Here is a 19,946-nt window from a genome sequence, read left to right on the forward strand (position 1 = left end):
TTCAGGTGGTAGTAGACTAGCAGTAATACCGCAGCAACGCCGCAATGCTGAAGATGCAGGCATGGATGAATAAAATGTCCTGGTGCCTTGCTTAGATCGGCCGGCGTAAGCGCACTGTTTACCTGCTCTGGAGATGGGCTTAGCCAAGAGATGGTCATTGCGACTTGCATCGATCACTCGGTTATCGAAGTAAGGTAGGCTAACGAAGTAACGAGAGTCTAGGATTTAGAGAATATGATCTTGCAAATGTTAAATAGCCTCTTCGTTTCGATTACCGAGCAAAGCTCGGTTTGAAACATTAATCTTTTTTTTATGGTTTGGATTTTGATATTTGAAAATTGCAGATGCAGTTTTGTAAAAAAAAAATGGTATTATAACACTTTGCTTTTGCTACAAATTTATTTAATTTATAGTAAGAAATCAGCAGATATCTCCGAGCTGGTCCACTCGTAAAACATGGCGCCACTAAACAAGATGACGGTGATCGATGGCATTAGCTCGATGCTGATCAAAACGGAGGGTACAGAGGTACAAGCCCAACACACACATCAGGGCACGACAACACCACGTGCACTCTACACAGAGACACACACTCTAGATCTCAAGACATGTACGCTGCGACCCTGCGGCATCTGCATATCGCACGCGCGTCCCCCGGCTCACAAGCACACGTACGTGCACATTATTACAAGCACACACGCATCCATCCATGCAAATATGCAGAGATCGATGCTGACACGCCGCGCGCTCTAGCCATGCAGCATGCACACGATCACGGGACGCCGCCGGCACCGCCACCGCCGCCTCCACCGAGGCCGCCGCCTCCTCCGAACCCGCCGAACGGCCCGGCGCCGGCCACGGCCCCGCCGAACGGGCCGAACCCCGCGACGCCCCCGCCCAGCGGGCCATGGACGCCGCCGAAGAGGCCGCCGCCGCGGGTCCGCCCGCCGAACACGTCGGCGGTCTTGGCCTCCTCGTCCACGGCGCCGGCGTTGGCGCTGTCGTTGTCGTCGTCGGCCCCGGCGACGGCTTCTGCCGCGAAGGTGGCGGTGTCGCAGTCGCGGGGCATTCCCCTCGCCGCCGCCGCCGCCACGGCGAGGCAGAGCAGGAGGGAGGCGATGAACCACCACTTGGCCGCCATTGGACTTGGACAGCTAGCTCTTCGAGTGTTCGTGTGGTGGCTGAGGTGAGGACAGTGATGGACTGATGGGGGGTTTTAAAGGGGTGTGGAGGAGGGGGACAGGTGAAGAGCAGTGGCAGCAATAAATGGCCGGCGCGCAAGCAAGCTAGCTAGCTAGTAGCAGTTCAGCAGCGCTGCCATGGTTGTAATAAATCGGAGACGAAGAGGTGGATGGATCGACGAGCAGGCCAGTTATTGCGAGCGCAAGGAATGTTGCATGAGCTATGCGAGGTGCTGTAGAACACCAGGGACACAACTTTTCAATAACATTACTTTCAAAAAAATTTCTATATAGTTTCAGTGAAAATAATGCAATGGAGACATAGAAAGCGCCGAAATTCTTTGGATAAATAGAGTAAACACTGGATCTAGTTGCTGGGGGCACAAACTGGATGTAACCCTGCTTTAGTCTGCAATCGTACAGTGGAGCAAAGTCATGTACCATCCACTACATACAAAGGTTCGTCGAAGGACACAAGAAGACTGGTCAAGACTGGATTACCAAAGATGAAGAAGGTTCGTCGATCCTTTAACCCTGGACACACAAAGGTTCCGATCAGCCTTGCTCAGACTTCTTTTATTTGCTTTGGGCCTCTTTGTGCTCTTGCATGAGAAAAGGATCCATGGTGCATGCTTTGGCAGTTTTGGAGCTCTAATTTCTTTCTTTTTCTTTATCTCTCCCTCTAACTCTCCATCTACCCTTTGTCCTCTTACTATGCATGCTCCCTGCTTGTTAATTATAGCCTTTTTATAGGATGGAGATAATTGCATGGTATGGATAACTCCTCTGAAAACTAATTTGAAAAGAATGTGTTGATGTTTTACAAAAATCTGAGATAATATTAACTGGCCCTTAAGGAATTCGAAGTCAAATAATGTCGAACTCTATAATCCATGATATATGTTCTGTTGCAGTGAAAACCATTAAAGGATGAGGTTATTTGCAAGCAGTGCATGCCAATAGACAGGGCAAATCAAAAGCATCTTTAGCAAGTGAGGCTACTTTGCCTCTGTGCTAGGGCACAGGCCGGAATGGATTTCACACACCATCACAAGATAGATAACAAACAAAGCCTTAGAAATTATTGGTTATCTAATCTGTTACCTGTTTCTCTAGAGCAAACTTGCAATATGCTCTTCCAATCAATACAAAAAGAAAACAAACATACAGAAAAGAAAAGAAGAATAAATACTACTGCAGACATGTGCAATGCAAAACAAGTACTGAAATAAAGGAGCTCTTGCACATATCTCTCTGCCCAACCTTTAATCTAATTTGATGCCCGTCTTTTGTGAGAAGGAAGCGTGACAGTGCTGCCTTTTCAGTCTTTCCAAACCACCATCAGTAGAATTGCTATTTTTTTTCCAAAAAGCGAAAGTTTTCATGCTAACAATCATCATAAATAGCAGTGTGTAGAACATGATAGGCCACTTTGCCCTAGTTACACCAGCATCCCGGCCAGACCAACCACAAATGTGGCTCTGCCCCTTCTTGCAACAAATGATCAGATCCAGAGCAAGTACTTCAGAAACTTCCATTCATCGGGATCCGGGTGCGGGCGTCGCCACCTACGCTCGGCCTGGTGATCTTCCTGACTCTCCAGCTCCCCTAGAAGAATGCAGAACTGTGAGCCATTGGAAACTAGAGTAAGGGAATGGATTGGAACACCCTGCAGTTGTGTTCAAGCCATCAAGGTGACTTATACTCTGCAGCATTAAGCTTTTGATGAACCAATAGCTAATTATTAACGGCATAGTAGGGTTTACTTTGTTTAATTTGACTGCCTCAGCTGATTGTTGACTAATCATTTCGAGTATGATAAGTGCATGCAGGGTACTCATTAGGGGAGTGTGGCTAGATTTGCCTTGTAAAGTGTTAGCTTACTGGTATCATCATGGAAGCAGGGGATATGCAGGTGCAATGAGGACCGAGTGTAATAATCTTTTCAGTGTTGGCATCTTAGTATATATCATCACGAACTTATGACATTTGAATTATGAAATTAAAAGTAAACCTTACATTTGGATATAACATGATTTACTCAATAAAGAACATATAACATGGAGACCTTGTTTAGTAAATCAATGCCCTGAAATCAGAAGTTAAGCAAGCTCTTCTTTACTATAATTTATCACATTTGATTTAGTCTATTGTCTACACCAAAAGCATGAGAAAGACAATTAGGAATTAGGGGTGCGTGGAAGGACATGGCCAATATCATGAACTTCCCATCTTCTGCCTTCTTCTTTTTTTCAGAATTTGGTTTCAAATGAGAATTCGGGAGGTCAATGGAAGGACATGACCATAGAATTGAATACCATGCTATTACTTCTTTTACACTTTGGTGTGAAACTGTGAAATCAGAGTATCAAGAGATCTATGGAAGGGCATGAAGATAGGAACTTGATTGGTAAGTTGAGACTTCTTAGGCATTCAGCATGAAATTTTCCTTGGAGAAGAACCCAGAGCTTTCCCTAAAAAGAAATTTAAAAAGAACACAGAGAGAGAAAGCAGCACAAGCCATGTTTGCATGCAAGAAATAGATGCATGGTACCTGTTGTGGATTGGATCCGGTCCATTGGGCACCCTCCTCTTGCTGTTGCTCAAAGGATCATCACCATCCCTCAAGTCATCCAATGTCCTCCTCTGATCAGCCAACCCTCCATTGGTTCCGATCACCATCCTCCTACCACCTACCGCAGCGAAGCTCAATGGAAGCGACGCCTTCCCACTTCTCTCCATAAAAAAAGACACTAGAACAAGGCTCCCAAGCAGGATGGCCATCGCCGCCACCGATGTCCACCTCGCAGACCCAGCCGGTCTGCTCATAATCTTATCCTACTTTCAGTTGCAATTTTGCACTGCCACTACCCTTCTATGAGCTTCTCATGTGGTGGTGCAACTATGAAAATGTAAGGTCATTCCTCAATGTGAGGCCACCTCTCTCAGCACAGTATATTGTGGAGAGGCTGTGTGTTTTCTCCAGAGTTTCTTGTTTCTGCAACAGGTTCTGATGTGCTTTTGAAGGGTCTCTAATGTGGGGGGGCCAGGGCAGAATCAAAGCAAGCCAGCAGCCATGCCTTCTTTTGTCCTTTGCTTTTTGAGTTATGTTATTTTCTCCCTTCTCTTTAATTTTTTTTTTCTTTCTGAGATCTTTGAATGGTAAAAGAGAATGAACAGGAGTTTCAGATGGCAAGCTGGCAGTGCTTTCTGGTCCATGAGTACACCTTGGTCTTGAAATACAACTAAGGTTAGAAGATAACCTAGATTACATGGAAGTGATTAGAATAATGAAACAAAGGGGAGATGTGATCTTTGAGCAAATCTAGGAGGAGGCATGACAGCTGAGAGATTGCACTGGCAAAGTGAGACCCAAAAGCAGCATCAAAGTGAGGAGCACCCTGAAGGAATACACATCTCCATGCCACTGCTTTCAGGTGATATGTCACTGTCCTTTTTATTGGATCTTGAATTCTTGACTGTGCATTACATTTTTCATTTTCAGGCACGAGGAACCATTGTGTTGAAGATCCATTCAATTTGGAAGTCCATAAAAAATAAACCTAGGTTGTGAACTCCTTTTGAGATCTGATTTGTCAACAATTATCTTTTTTTAGCAAACAAAGCTTCTTTGAACAAAAGGAAAGCTGAGGCAGGTAGGAAAGTCCACACAACTTCTATGTTGTGGAAAGTGCCAAAGGAGTTGGTTATTTTTGAGGCAGCCTGACACACTGGCTGTCCTGAAATCCACTGTTATGCAAAGCAACAAAATTAAAGTGGAACATGGAGTTGCATTGCTGCCACTGCCAGTGGTAGGGCAGATTCCATTTCTTCTGAGTCAGTAAATACCAAAAGTTACTTCATCTTTCCTTGCAGTAAACTTTGTAAGGCTTCAACTGCACTCCCAGTCGACTTGAAGGTTTCAAAAACATAAGAAGAGGAGGCTTCTACCACCACTACTGTTCAAAATCTGAAAACTTGAACACTGCCTCATTTATGATCTGAAGAAAACTTTCTCTAGTTATGTACACATCAAGAATAAATCCAGCATCTGATGCCGGCGTTGCATTTTGAAAGAAATGCAAAAGCATCCTATGAATCACAGACTCTGCAGCTCTTCCGGCATTCACCAGGCGATCCCTCGGTGCCTACCATGTACACCGGGTTCTTCCCGCATTCGCCCGCCACAGCCCATTGCGCGCAATACTCACTCTTGTCAGTGCATCCTCCAGCCTCCTCCTTAAGGTCCGGGGAATTCTCATAGGACTTGACATGGATCCACTTTGGTGCAGACCATTTCTCGCCTTCGATGACCGGGCAGCTCCCATGGAGGCTGAGCAGGTCCGGCACTCCATTAACGTGAAGGCTGAAGAAGAGCACCGCGTCACCTTTCACCGGTTTCACTGCAACAAGAAAATCAACCTTGTTAACCTCAGAATTCAGACTTTCAGAGCTTCAGAGCCCGATGCCTCTGTTCTTGCAGAAAGACATGGCGCAACATTCTGAACGATTTAGAGGTGGCAGATTTTCAGTTGTTTTGAGATGAAAGTTTACATACCTGCCAACCCTTTCTTTGCACATTCAGAGAAAGTGTCATCCTTGGGCTGAGACTCCCACCCCTGCATCAGTTTGAATTGGCAACGAATGTCAGTATGGCACAACGATTCATAAAGCACTTGGGACTGAACACATGGAACCTGTTGGGTACCTTGGCGTTGGGGAAGACGGTCTCGCCTCCCTTTTCGACGGTGGACAGGTACATGAGCACGGTGGCGTAGCGGTGGCCTCCCCGGGCCTGGTTGACCTTGTCCTGGAAGTAGTCGAAGTGCGGCTCGTACTTCTGGCCGTGCTCGTACCGGAGTATCTGAATGTTCTCAGCGTTCTCTGATGAAACCACCCATTATTGGTTACACGTCAAAGACCTCACCCTGAATACACATCCTAAACTAAACTGAAGCAAACAATCTGAATATTCCATCTCACCTTCAGGAAGAAACGTCCATGCCGCAATCCTCTCCTCAATCCTACTCACCACCGGATCCTTCGCAACGCAAGAAAAAGGAAACCATTGACATCACTTGTTAGAATTTAGAACTGGAGATCGTTCATCTGTTGCAAAATTCAGCAACAAATTCTTAGCGGTTTCGAGTACCGAATTGGCTACTGAAACTGGTCCCGGATGCAGCAAATGAGTGCTGTGTCAGGACTAGCAGCAGCAGCTGCAGCTGCAGCCATGGACCATGGATGGCTACTGATCCCTGCAACCCTAGTAACTGCTGCGCAGAGGGCAGCCAGTGGTGGTCCGTCCGGCGACTGACGCCGGCCTGGATGTTTACGGGTTGCCGGGGTCGTCGTGCCGCCAGTGAGGTTCAGAGCAACGAACGCAGCCGGTGGGTAGCGGCATTGACTTTGCAATAGGTCTCGGCACCGGGTGACAGGGAGGGGCCAGAGGATCAGGATCGAGATGGCGTCCGTGCTTCAGAGAACGTTGCGAAGGAGACGAGATCCCATGGAACAGTGGGGTTGCAGTGGCCGCAGGTTTGATAGTGAGCCACAAAATGAGCAATATGGACCGGTGAATTTTGGGAGAATAAGGCCAAACCAAGTTTTACATGGATTGCGCACTGTAAATTTTGTAGCATGTGGTGACAACTACCATATAGGATGTGAATTTTGGGAGATAAAATGAAGTGGCTTAAACATATATAGAGAAAAAACAAAAATGGAATGGTTTAAACATTTATAGTAAAAAATAAAATAAAATACAGCGCGTGTGGGTAGGGGTACCTGGCGCTTGTCGAGGAAGGTGCCGGAGCTGGTGCGCACCTCGCTCATGACGCTCTTGCCGGAGCGGTTGTCCGCCACCATGGACCGCCGCACCTTGGCCTTCCCCAGCCTCACCAGGTGGTCGCACTCCGCGTCCGACAGGAACCCCCTGTACACGAAGATCCTCGGCTGCCACGAGACTGCCTTCACGCGCGACGAGTTGAACGGCGGCGCCGGCGCCACGACCCCACCTCCGCCGTGCTCCGCGGCGCCCAGGAGGAGCACCGGCACGACGGCAGTGGCGGCCAGCAGGAGCGCCACGGCGAGCAGGACGCCGCGGAGGCGGAGGCGGAGCCTCATAGTCATAGCGGTGATCGATCACGGCAGGGAGGAGGAGGGAATAAAAAACAGAGCACGCGCCGCCGTGTCCGTGCGCACGTATCACTACTAGCTACCGCCGCGGCCGGGCCAGCTTTATACCGGGCGCCGAGCTAGGCGTCGTCCCGGTGCTTGGATTTTCCTGTGGGTTTCTCGTGCGCGATACGTCGGCGGCCGCCGGGGTTTTCCCTAGCGGCACGGTCGCCGGAGTCGGTCGGGCTAGTGCGCGCGGTCGCTGGTTTCTGTTTCTGTGCGGGTGCCCACGGCATGGCGGGAATTAAGAAACGAATTAAACCGGGGGAGGAAAGGAAACCGGCGCGGCGCGTGCGCGTGGCCGTGCTGGTCGGGGGAGGTGGTGCCGGCCGCCGGCCGGGCCCATGGTTTCTGCCGAGACGGCGAGAGAAACTGGAGCAGAGAAGGAAGACAGGGAAGGGAAACCAGCAGCGATGGATTTTTCTACGCGCGATTGACTCTTTACCACCCTGCGGCGCTCCTCCGGGCTTCGAGCGATTGTTTCTAGACTGGCTAAACGTGCATCATCACCTCTTGGTGGGTCTCTCTACCCACCCAACTCCGAACATGCAGTCATGCAGACACTACAGTATGACAAAAATAAAATAAGTTTTTCTTAACGTGGATAAAACAAGTTAAACTCTGAAAAGCCATCTACGACATGAATTTTCTCCGGTGAAACTGGCACTTCCGTTCATGGAAAATGGTTTGCTGTCAATAGCCCGTTGAACTTAATCATCACAACCCATAAACAATATACTACATCACATATAAAATGTTTTTTTCCTTTTTTAATAAAAGTCCAATTACTCCCTATGTCCCAAATTACGATCCGTTTTGGTTTTGCTAGGTACATGCCTTTTACTACGTATTTAGACATAGTGTATATCTAAACGCATATCAAAATGTATGTATCTAGAAAAGCCAGAACAAATAGTAATTTTGGACGGGGCAGTAGTGCTTAGTGGATTATGATATTGTACATTTACGCGTGCTTCACTGCTTCAACGTTTTTATTAAACTTGATTCAGCAACATGCAAAATCTGAATTAACATCTAAGATGAATTAGCAAAATATTAATATAATAAAATTTAAATGATATTTTAAATATTGAACGTGCATATTCAAAATGTTGAAGTAGTACATTAAAAATGTACACTAATGAATTGTATTTATTCCGAACAATACGATGATTCAAGAACTGTTTCCGAGGGTTTTATTAGCTTCGCAAGATAACGTAGTGTGAAGCTGTATTGCATACTGGGGTAATATTGAAGTAATCGGGTGGAACCAGTTTAACTTAATCGGTGAATCTATTTTGGCAGAAGTCGTCACAAACGACATTTTGAGATGAAATTATATTCCAAGTTTAGAATTTAAAATAATTAATCACCCATCCATCCCTCTTCAATTAAATTATTATACCACAAATTATCCGCATGACTAATCTCAGACATCGAAGAGTGAATCCTTGCGGTAATCAAACCTAAATATAGTTTTGTGGGCCGAATAGTGAAAGAAGTCCAGAAGGCTCGTCACGGCCCACTTGCAAAGCGGGCGGCCGCGTTCCCAAACCGCCGCAGCCGTCTCCCCACCGCCGCCGCTTCGTCTCTCTCCAGCCGTCGACCACATCTCCGATCCCTTCCCGTCCGCGCAGCGCCGGCGCCCACCTCGCCGCAGAACGCTTCACCTCCCGGGCGCGTGCTCCGGCTATTGGCTCTCTCACCGCCTTATCTTCTCCCCGCCCGCCTCCGGCCGCACGCACCCGATTCCTGCTCGTTGCGCACCTTGAATCCCCGATCCCCTCACCTGGGGTGGAGGGAGATGTCATCCCTCGCCATTTTTTTCGGATCCGTGCGTGTGATAACAGATGCGAGTCCTTCTCCTGTTGTCGCAGATCCGCCGGCGAGTTGCATTGTTGTTGGGAAGGTGATCCAACTCGGCAAGGACCGCCCCCAAGTTGGCTCGGGGTGTGTTGAAGACATCGTGGCCGGCGTTCTCGAAGTCCCTTTGAAGGTCACGAGCACGCAGAGGACATCGGTGTCGGGCGCGACCTTGATTGCGGTTGTCGCGGGCTGGGGGAGATCGGTGCCGTGCGTTGTCATCCGCGATAGGCTCATCGCGTTGGTTGTGGTGTGCTTGTGCGGCCTGCTTCTGCTGACGTTGGGCCGCGCGGTCGGCGTTGCGCGCATTGCGCCTCTCTTGCTGGGAGTCGGTTTTGCCGTCGACTATCACTTCAAAAAGGATTTAATTTAATAAATCTTGTGCACGGATATACCCCGTTTTAGCACTTCACCCCGAGAGTATTTGGGGTATTGTATTTTCCTTAGGGAACGGAGGTGTAACAGTCTTCGACTAGTCTAAGCCCAGAGAAGGAGGAAGAAAGGATGGTCTGGGTAGTGTGGTTATCTACGGGAGAAAATATACTCGGGAAAGATAAACTCCGCTACTACTCGCTTGCTTCGGGCACCGGTCGACGCTTGGTCTGCCAAACGTCTCCGACTATTAGCTCTACGCCGAACTCGAACGTGGAGGAATACAAGTGTTGGGGGGAAATATTAACGACCTCCTAATGCTGCTTAAAGCAACAGTCATGAAGGCCCAGGCCCACCTGCGGTAATTACGATTACCGCCGACCCAGTAGAGGCAGAGGACATCCCACTCCGTCTCGCCCGACCCAGGGCCCCGGGGTCGGACAATCCCGACCCCTCGATGGCGGGACTCTGCCTCGCCCGACCGCGGTCCCAGGGTCGGGAGCGCCCGACCCCTCGCCGCAAGGCTCCGCTTCGCCCGACCCCGGGCGTAGGGGGTCGGACTCATCCCACTCCGTCTCGCCCGACCCAGGGCCCCGGGGTCGGACAATCCCGACCCCTCGATGGCGGGACTTCGCCTCGCCCGACCGCGGTCCCAGGGTCGGGAGCGCCCGACCCCTCGCCGCAAGGCTCCGCTTCGCCCGACCCCGGGCGTAGGGGGTCGGACTCATTCCGGCCCACGAGACAAGTGTCCACCTCGGGCGCAGACCGACGGACAAGGGCGCGGATCTTGTGGGCCCCCCCAGCGGTCTCGCCATAAATGCACCGCGGCTTTGGCACGCAGAAAGGCGCCCGCGCCCCTCGACGTGACCCGCCACAAGTACCCGAGCGGAACACTGTAGCCACGACCGCACCGGCTACAGTGGCTGCAGATCCCCCTGATTCGCAGCAGGGCACTCATGGCTTGCGCCGCCCGAAGCAGGAGGAAGTCGCGCCCGTCCTCGCGCCCCACGCATCCGGCGACAGGGACGCGACGTCCGCCTTCCGCGGGCCGTCAGCAGATGGCGGGATCCGCCGCCTCCCCCAACGGACACAGGTGCCATGAAGAAACACCATCATCGCCCATGGCGGCGACAGCTGTCGAGGAGACCATCGATGGGACGCGACGGCGGCCGTCCTCCTCCGGCAGACGCGCTGGTAGAGCCGAAGACCGGCGAGGGCGCCGGTGGCCTGGGGACTTGGTCCCTCTCCTTGTGTTGTTTTCTACCTAGCTTTGTCTATCTCTTTGACTTCTCCTGACAGCCGGTCTCACCTGTAACCTCGGTGGCCTCCTTGCGCTATAAAAGGAGAACCGGGGGCCTGAGATATGGGGGGCTTCCAGGCAAATAGAACACACCCGCACCCACTTAGAGCACGAGCGCACTCGCAAGAGACCTGGGATCGGTTCCCTCTCTCACACTACTGTAACCCCTACTACAGGACCCCGCGTGGGTAACACAAGCATCTCCCGATACTGGACGTAGGGCCTTCCTTTGCCCGAACCAGTCTAACCCCGTGTCTCCCACGCCACCATCCGAAGCCTTACGTGCATAAAAGAAATTTACTAGTCTAAGTCTCGATCCGCAAATCTTGACAATGACAACAAGAGATGTATAGGGCTGTCACCACCTGCATGCCTACCTCTCAGACCATGGGGAAATGTAGCAAACAAGGGCAACCTCAAGTTTAGACACCTTGTCTACGCTATCGGCCACTACTCTAGTGTCGACCAGGATTACCCATCTCTATCAAGAGTTCTCTACTAGAGCAAACACCACAAGGACAAACAATGAACCCACAAGCGAATAATAACGAAAGATTAGCTTTACCAGGTACTCACCACCGTAGACGGACCTAGGTACTCGCCCAAATGCTCCTTCCCGTCAAGATACAAGCGGAGGGAGGCCGACAACTCCAACTCTCATCCGGACTTTTCTCTCACACACTCCCTATCCTAATCTATTCTAAAGGTGGGGCTCCTCTCCTCTACTCTTCTTCTCTGTTCAATGGTTGGATTCCGTTGAGAGGGGTGAAGGCCTCCTTTTATAGTTGAATTGGGCGGTTCCCGGGACGCTACTGATGGAAAGCATCCTCCACCGCCTATGGGATTGCGTGGGTGTAACGACCGACCCCTAAACCTTCCCAGTTAGTCTTGATCAGAGCCCTTGATCCTAGTCATCTACCTTGCTTTTCCCGCGCCGAGTGCTCAGCTATCCGCCCGGTCCCGACCCCTGAGATCCGACCCCTCTCCGCTTCGCTTCTCTCCCGATCCCGGCGAGCTCAGCCCACCGTCGGATCCTGCTAATCTTCCTCAACCATCCGTTCTATCCACCGGTGGACCCGCAAGATCTTTCTCCCAGATCCTCCGCGACAGCCGCACTCGAGTTGCATGCCCGCTTCAGAGCCTTCCTGCCGCGTGGCTCGTCTTCTCCGACGCCGCTGCTCAGTTTTGTCTCTGGCAAGCGACCGAGTGGGTTCTCGCGCCCCCTTCCCCAATGGCAGCGGAAGCCCCTCTGCACCCCTTTCTGCAGAGCCTCGCCTCCCACGCCCATCATCACGCCGCCAGATCCCGGCCCCAGAGCCCGATGTCGCCCGTCTTTTCCGTCCCTTCAGCCACAGTCGCGCCGCCCGGTCGCCGCTACACGACGATTCCTCCACCGCCAACCCCGACCGCGGCCGCGACAGCTCCTTTCCCCCGCTCTGTCAGAAGCCGCCCGACAATCTGTTGTTTCGCGCTCGCCCGCGCGCCCGCGTCTGCCTGTCTTCTCACCTGTGCGCCCTCGATTCTAGCGCTGTTAAACCGGTCGCTTCTATCAAATCTTCCGCACGGCGATACCCGCTTTCCGCCAAATCTCAACCACCGGTCTACCCGCTCCTACGCCGCCCTGACGGCAGAACGCAATGATCGCTGGCGTCACCCCCGGAGTTCTGCACCACCGCCCTCTTCGCTCAATCGCCGCCCCGGTAGAGCACTCCATTGCCTCTCCCCGGCCTTCGCGCCGCTCCCCTTCTCTCTCCCGCGCCACTTCCTTTTCTCCGTTCCAGCAGCTATAAAAGGAATGCACCAGTCGTCGGAGTTCCCTCCGCCATTGTTGCCTTAGCCATTCTTTCGCTCTCTGCTCAAGCTCCTAGCGCCGCACACCGAGTTCCTGAGGAACTCTGCTCTCAGCTTTCTCCCTTAGTTTTCTCCAAAGCTTGCTCCTCCGTGCTGCGTAAAAGCTCTCTTGTGATCTGCAAGAAGCACCGCCGCCGCCGTAGCATTCCCAGTCTTAGCCCTTGTTCGAAGCTTTAGTCCCTCCGCCCTAGTCTGCTTCCTCCCGACCCCAAGCTTTCCTTTCAGGAAGAAGATGAGTTGCCGACCCCAGTCCGCCTCGCCCGACCCCTCCTATCCGCCCGACCCCGGTTCCGTCTCGCCCGACCCTGTCTGTTCCGCCAACCCTTATCCGCCTCGCCCGAGGGTTCAGCTGTGGTCTTTTTCTTCAACCCGAGGGTGTATGTGTAAAACTTAGGAACCCTTCAGCACTTGCGTCTGAGGATCCCTAGTTTTCCCACATCCTCTAGTTCAAGGATCAGATCATAAGTTCCTTTCCTACCCTTACCTCTTGATCTTCATCAGCTCTCTTGAACCTCCATACCCTCCTGCTCCTTGTCGCGAGTTTCTGGGCTCAGGCGAGCTAGTGTTGCTGTTGATTTAGCTATCTATGCTAACCCTTGCATTGCATTCGTGTAGAGCTACACCTCGCCGACGGCTTCTACGAGCTTCACCCGGCGCCAGAAGAAGAAGCTGTAGCCGAGCTCCTGTCCTCCGAAGCCGAAGTCGCCCCCGAAGTCGAGTAGTTCCCGTCCTCCTTGCTTGAAGGCAAGCCCCGGTTGCATGAAAACCTTGAGTGTTTTACCAGACTTGCGCATGCCTTCTGTAACATGCTTGTGCATTTACGTATAGGAGTTGTGTGAAACCCTAGATGCATGACTTAGTTATCCCCATGATCTGAGCACTAGCTGTTGGACCGAGTAGCTGCATTGCTTAACTAGGAACCGGTAAAAGTCGAGTGATTTCCTGTCACTCGCGAGTTGTAGGAGTTGCATGTTTACTCTCCTGTTATAACTATAAGGACGATGGACGGGGCAGGGTTTTGGTAACTCTTTGGTGGACGGTTGGTCGCCCCGTCTGTCTATGAAATCTTGCTAAGGCCCGACAGTGGTGGTGTTCGTGATCAAGTGTTTGAAAGTACTAGCCTCATACTTAGTATGGGATGAGGAAGCCTAGTACCGGATTGAACCTAGACGTGAGCGGTCGCCCCATTGTTCTTGGAACGGAGTTTCCCCTGCTGGTTGTCGCACGTGGTGGCAAGCGTGGTCACAGAACGGCAGAGGCCGGGTCTGTGGAACCTTGCACCAAAGGAAATGGGCCCGACACGGGTTAGGGGATTGATGGGGAAGGCCGACACAGGAAGCGACCTCCGGGTGCGCGGATGTCGTGAGGCTAGGTTCACCATGCATGGTTAAAGAACTCGAATCGATTCGTCTGCCTCTCACAGTTTGAGATTGCTTGATCGCTATGTCACCCTGAGTAAATGAGAAATCTGATGATGGCAAAGTTGTTGTTATATCTATACATCTTGTTTGGTTCTATGAATGCTTAGAATAGGGTGCACAACCTAGACTGGTAAATGAACCTAGAACCGGAGCTAAAAACTGGAAAAATAGGGTTACTAAGCGCTTTTGGCAAATAAACCCCTCAGCCAAACCTCCCTGCATGTCTAGAAGGAGGAGTAGTTTTACTCCTATCGGTGAAGTCTTGTTGAGCTTAGTAGCTCAGCCTTGTTGTGGCTCCTGTTTTCAGGTGAAGTTGTTGCTCCCGACCCCTCTCTGGTTGGTGCTTGGCCGCCCCAGCTCCCGCCAGGCTGGACGGTCGAGTGGGATTCTTCCTCGGACGGCGAGGAGAGGAACCAGTGATATCCCGGTTGGCCTCACCAGGGATGTCCGACCCCGACGAAGTCTTCCGCTAGTGTTTTTCTCTGTTGTTTCTTTTGAACCTTGTAAAACCTTGATGTTGGATTTTATGGACGAACTAAATGGGTAAAAACTTGCTTAACTCAGTGGACTCGTTGTATTCTCTGTAATCACTCACCTTCGTGTGGGTTTGCTAAACTCGATCCTGTTTAAGTGGTTAAATCGGATGAAATCCGACGGCACTTCGTATTAACTCAGTTTAGGCAGGAGTGTCGCATGTTAGGCGGCTTAACCCTGCTTAATCAAGCTAATCCGAAGTGGATCCGCCACAGCTGGTATGAGAGCCATGTTTAGCAATACAGAGAAAACAACAAGCCCTAAACATTTCTTTGAAAAGATAAAAGTTGCAAGAAACTTTTTGAAAAATCTCATACGACCGCTAAGGATGGCTTTAGTGCGAGAGGCCCTAGGGTATTTTGGGGTTGTTTTAGGTGACTAATAAGTACTTGGTTATCTTGCTAACCTTCCAGCACTTCGCCACGTCTATCATACGTGTGCCGAGTTCCGCATCACGAGCATGCGAGGGTTGATAGGGAGTTCCATTCAAAGGACCCTATCTTCGCGGTTGTATTCGCCCACGTCTATCACACGTGCGCAAGTTCCGTATGTGCTCCATACGAAGGTTGGTACGGTTCGATTCCAACGAATCTATCAGCACGGTTGTTTTGCCACGTTTGTCATACGTGTGCCGATTTCCGCATCACGAGTATGCGAAGGGTTATATGGTTCCATTCAAAAGGGACCTATTTTCACGGTTGAGTGCTGTCCATGCAGCCTTAAACGCATGGGTGCCGTTCCTATAGTGAGCGGTAATGTTTGGGAATGCTTTCGTGGGTGCTGGCACGAAAGGTTCGTGTGTGGTGTTTTTCTGCAGGTACGCTAACCGCGTTCGTTTAAGATACGTTGTTAGAACCGACTAGTTATTATAGAGTAATCCATTTTCAAGTATAATCAATTTTCACATTTAATCCATTTTCAAGTGTAATCAATTTTCACGCGTAATTCATTTTCAAGTGTAATCAATTTTCACATTTAATCTATTTTCAAGTGTAATCATTTTTCACGCGTAATCCATTGTCAAGTGTAATCCATTTTCATGCGTAATACGATGCAGATGGACCGGCAATGGATGTTTAATGCAGACAGATGGAGCAAGGTGTTTATTAATGGCTTGCATTATTTTCTCGAAGTGGCCAAACCAAACAAGCCAGAGAATGGGTTCGTATGTTGTCCATGCTTCCAATGAAATAACAAGAAAGACTATTCAAAGGATTCCTGAGGGATTATTCATAGCTACTTGTTTAGATACAGTTTCATGCCTAACTATTTGGTTTGGACCAAGCACGGTGAACGAGGGTTGTAATGGAAGATGGCGAGGAGGAGGAGGAGGATGACAACATTCCAGACTGAGTTGTAGGCCAAGCTTTTGCAGATACTACTATCGGCGAGGCTAATGAAGATGAGTTTGCAGAAAATGACCCTACTGATGACCTTGGTCAGGTGCTATGAGATGCACACAGAGATTGCGAAACTGAGAAGGAAACAGCAAAGTTGCAGCGCATGATAGATGATCACCAAAAATTATTGTATCCAGATTGTCAGCAGGGCCATAAAAAACTAGGTACGACACTAGAATTTGTGCAATGGAAGGCAAAAAATGGTGTGTCCGATAAGGCATTTCAGAGGATGTTGAACATTGTCAAGAAGATTCTTCCCGAGAATAATGAATTACCATCCACAACATATGAAGCTAAATAGATTATTTGCCCTCTCGGATTGGATGTTCAGAAGATACACGCATGCCCTAATGACTGTATCCTCTATCGTGGTGATGAATACGAGAAAATGGATGCTTGTCCTGTCTGCGAAGCGCTGCGGTATAAGATCAGGCGAGATGATCCTGATGATGTCGAGGGGCAGTCTCCTAAGAAGAGAGTTCCCGCGAAGGTAATGTGGTATTTCCCTATAATACCACGCCTGAAGCGCTTGTTCAGGAACAAGGCGAATGCTAAGTTTATCCGATGGCACAAAGAAGAACGTATGGAAGATGAGATGCTGAGACACCTCACAGATGGGGCCCAGTGGAGATCAATTGATAGAGTATTCCCGGACTTTGAAAATGAAGCAAGGAACATAAGGTTTGATTTAAGTACTGATGGATTCAATCCATTCGGTGAGTTGAGTAGTGGCCATAGTACTTGACCTGTGACCCTATGTATGTTCAACCTTCCTCCTTGGCTGTGCATGAAGCGGAAGTTCATTATGATGCCGGCGCTTATCCAAGGCTCAAAACAACCCGGCAACGACATTGATGTGTACCTATGACCGTTGGTTGATGACCTTTTACAGCTCTAAAAGGAAGAAGATGTACGTGTGTGGGATGAGGACAGACAAGAGATCTTTAATCTACGAGCATTGTTGTTTGTAACCATCAATGATTAGCCTACACTGAGTAACCTTTCGGGACAGACAAATAAGGGATATCGGGCCTGCACCCACTGTTTAGACGACACAGACAACATGTATTTGAAGCACTGTAAGAAGGTCATCTATATGAGTCATTGTCGATTTCTCCCTGCTCACCACCAGCTGAGAAAGAGCGGGATGCATTTCAAAGAAGCGTCATATCGCAGCTCTGCCAGTATCAGTCTATCAGATTTTCTTCCTGTTATGGTGCTACCTGAGATTTACTCTAGGTCTGCAACTGTCTCTCTAAACACCATAAGCCTAAGAAAATCTTAGGCAGAACCCATAAGGACGAAGTTTGTGCAGGCGCAGACCTGAGTAACTGAGGAAGACTGCTACTCTGCTAGCGTCCATAAACATATGATGAGCTGCTACAACTACGTTTAAGAATCACGCATCCAAGTAACTTTTCATAACAATTCCTTTGTTCTTGGAAGGTTAATTTATTGTTTTTCTAGGATTTTTTTTTGAGGAAGCTAGTGCTCCTTAGAAGAGTTAGAAGGAATTTTTGGGGACTGTATCAGAAGAGGGGGAAGAACCACCTGAGCTCACGCGCCAAGAGTCGTGCGCAGTAGATCCAATGGCCTAGAAAAGAGACGTGCACAAGTAGACTTCTCTTTCCGGAACCACCCACATTTTTGCAACCGCCTGCGAGCGCACAGAGAGCTTGTACTTGGTTTGCTAGGTGATCTCCCCGATTACCCCGCGGCCCGCATTGCCCCTCTCCTTCCTCTCCGTCGACGGCCATGGACGCGTGACGCGTGTTCGCGCGACGTGCTGGCCTTAGCTTCGAGCAGTCGCGATTTCTCTTGGGCATCGCGCGATCCATGTCGCCTTCCGCAATCACCCTCCACGACGTTGTTTCCAGTCTCCCCGCCCGCCGCTCCCGCTCCGACTTTGCAATTGCGGCGGAGCCCTCCGTACTCGTCGAGACTCCGGTGTCGACCACCACGGCGGAGCTCTCCACCTCACCGTCGACTCGAGGCCTCATGCTCGACTCCGCAGCAAGCGAGGTTTATGCCACCGCGCCCTCCTCCTCCTCCTGCTTGGCCACTCCATTTGGTATCTTCGGGACCAAAGCAGCGTGCGCCACAGTGCCCACCTCCTCCTCGGCCGCTTCATTTGGTTTCGTCGGTTCCGCAGCGTCGACTACACCCTCTCCTTCGACGACTCGGTTTGGCTCCCTGCGCTTCCCAGTGGCGTCCAACATCTCATGCTCCTCTTCCGCGGCAGCTTCGATTGGTTGCCCCTACGGCTTATCGGCCACTATGCCCTCCTCTTCGACTGCTCTTGGTTGCGCCTTGGGGATCTCTTCTTCTGCACGATGACACAACACATCGTCCTCCTCTTCAAGGTCCAGTCCCATGGCTGTTGATGCAGTTCTCTGTGAGGAAACAGACACCACCTCAGGGTCTGAATCCAACATGTGAGTGCTACTTAATTGCCATTTCAAATTAGTAGACTCACATTATTGAACAATTAGTATGGATTCTCCTCCTCGTGCATCTCTATAGAGTAGCAAAAATTGTTATGGCATTTAACTAACTGTTTGAATTTAAATTTTAAATGATGGGTACAAATAGGGGTTCAAGAGCCTTTGGTACATGCAATGTGTTCAGTTCCGTTTCTGTGTAAGTTTATTCAGGAGTGCGTTTTATATATTTTGGAGACATTTACACACTTCGATCCAAAATAGGCCATGACTTTGAATTATGAGTCATATATAATTTTGTTTGTGTCAATGTGATTTGGAAATTCTGGAAGGATTTGTCAGAAACAATTGCTGCTTGTGTTAAGTGTGCGTATTTGGAGGTATAAGTGTAGTGCAGCCACTAAGGGAAACAGGTAAAGCCAGAAAAACTCTCAGCCACCTACATGCCGGCACCGCCACCACGCTGCCGCCGCCACCTACATGCCGCCACCACCATGCACATGCCCGCCACCGCAGAGGCTCCTCCCCTCGACCCGCCGCCGCCGAGCTGCGGATCTGGCCACCGCCGAGCCCCCTCCTCGAGCACATGCCACCGAGCGCGGATCTGGCCACTGCTGGAGCACCCTCCCCTTGAGCCGCCGCCGCCGCCGGTGCCCCCTCCCTCGAGGCGCCTGGCCCGGCCGCAGGATCTCGCCCGCCGGTGGGGAGAGCGAGGGGGAGGGACCTCGCCCAGCCGCCGGATCTCGCCCGCCGGTGGGGAGAGGGAGGCACGGTGGGAGAAGGAGGGGAGGGAGGAGGGAGAAGGAGGCCGCCGAGCTCCGGCCGGATCTGGCCGCCGAGCCGCTGAGGAGGGTAGGGGGCGGCGTCTCGCGTGAGGAGGGGAGAGGGCGCGAGAGGGAGCTGAGGAGGGGAGGGGCCGGGAGGGGGGAGGGGTGCATGGGTGGGTGGGGGGTTGGGCCACGTGCGTTTGGCCGGGTGGAGTGTGCATAAGTAAAAAAAAGGGTTTGCCGGGTGAAAAAAATACTAGGAATACTCCACTTTGCCGAGTGTTTTTAGATCGGCACTCGGCACTCGGCAAAGTGTTTGAAAAAAAATACTCGGAAAAAAACACTCGACAAATTTAAGGTTTTCGGTAACGAGCATGTTTGTTTATTGTATTCTAGGAAAGATAAATACTAATTCCAGTCTACACAATGAAATTTTAGTCTAGCGCTAAATGCCATGCATGAACACTAATTGGCAATGTTCTATCTTCTGCAGAACATATGCCCATGGCATGTTTGATGATGTAAATGATGAAAATGGATACCTTTTGAGTATTTTTCAAATCATATGCCAATTGAGAAGGTGAAACTTGTTGGTGATAAATTGGACGAGGAGTATTCAGTCCTAACTGAGTAGGACTA

At 50.4% G+C, this 19,946-nt stretch overlaps 2 protein-coding genes across 2 annotated transcripts in view; both read right to left on the reverse strand.

Moving 5' to 3' along the window:
• LOC101774942 (shematrin-like protein 2) overlaps positions 1-1,141 on the reverse strand; it is a 1,530-nt gene extending 389 nt beyond the window's left edge. Inside the window, exon 1 of the mRNA XM_004958986.1 lies at positions 811-1,141. Coding sequence (XP_004959043.1) covers positions 811-1,141 — 331 coding nt within the window. The remainder of the gene's footprint in view (positions 1-810) is intronic.
• A 3,913-nt stretch (positions 1,142-5,054) lies between these two features.
• Positions 5,055-7,462, reverse strand: LOC101769812 (probable prolyl 4-hydroxylase 4). Its single transcript, XM_004955681.3, has 5 exons — positions 6,969-7,462; positions 6,165-6,222; positions 5,890-6,065; positions 5,740-5,800; positions 5,055-5,584 (listed from the first exon to the last, which is right to left on the reverse strand). Exons 1-5 carry the CDS (start codon positions 7,311-7,313, stop codon positions 5,274-5,276), a joined length of 951 nt encoding a protein of 316 aa, XP_004955738.2. The 5' UTR covers positions 7,314-7,462; the 3' UTR covers positions 5,055-5,273.
• Between the last annotated feature and the right edge of the window lie 12,484 nt (positions 7,463-19,946).

The sequence above is a fragment of the Setaria italica genome, chromosome II (assembly GCF_000263155.2).
Source record: "Setaria italica strain Yugu1 chromosome II, Setaria_italica_v2.0, whole genome shotgun sequence".
Taxonomy (NCBI): domain Eukaryota; kingdom Viridiplantae; phylum Streptophyta; class Magnoliopsida; order Poales; family Poaceae; genus Setaria; species Setaria italica.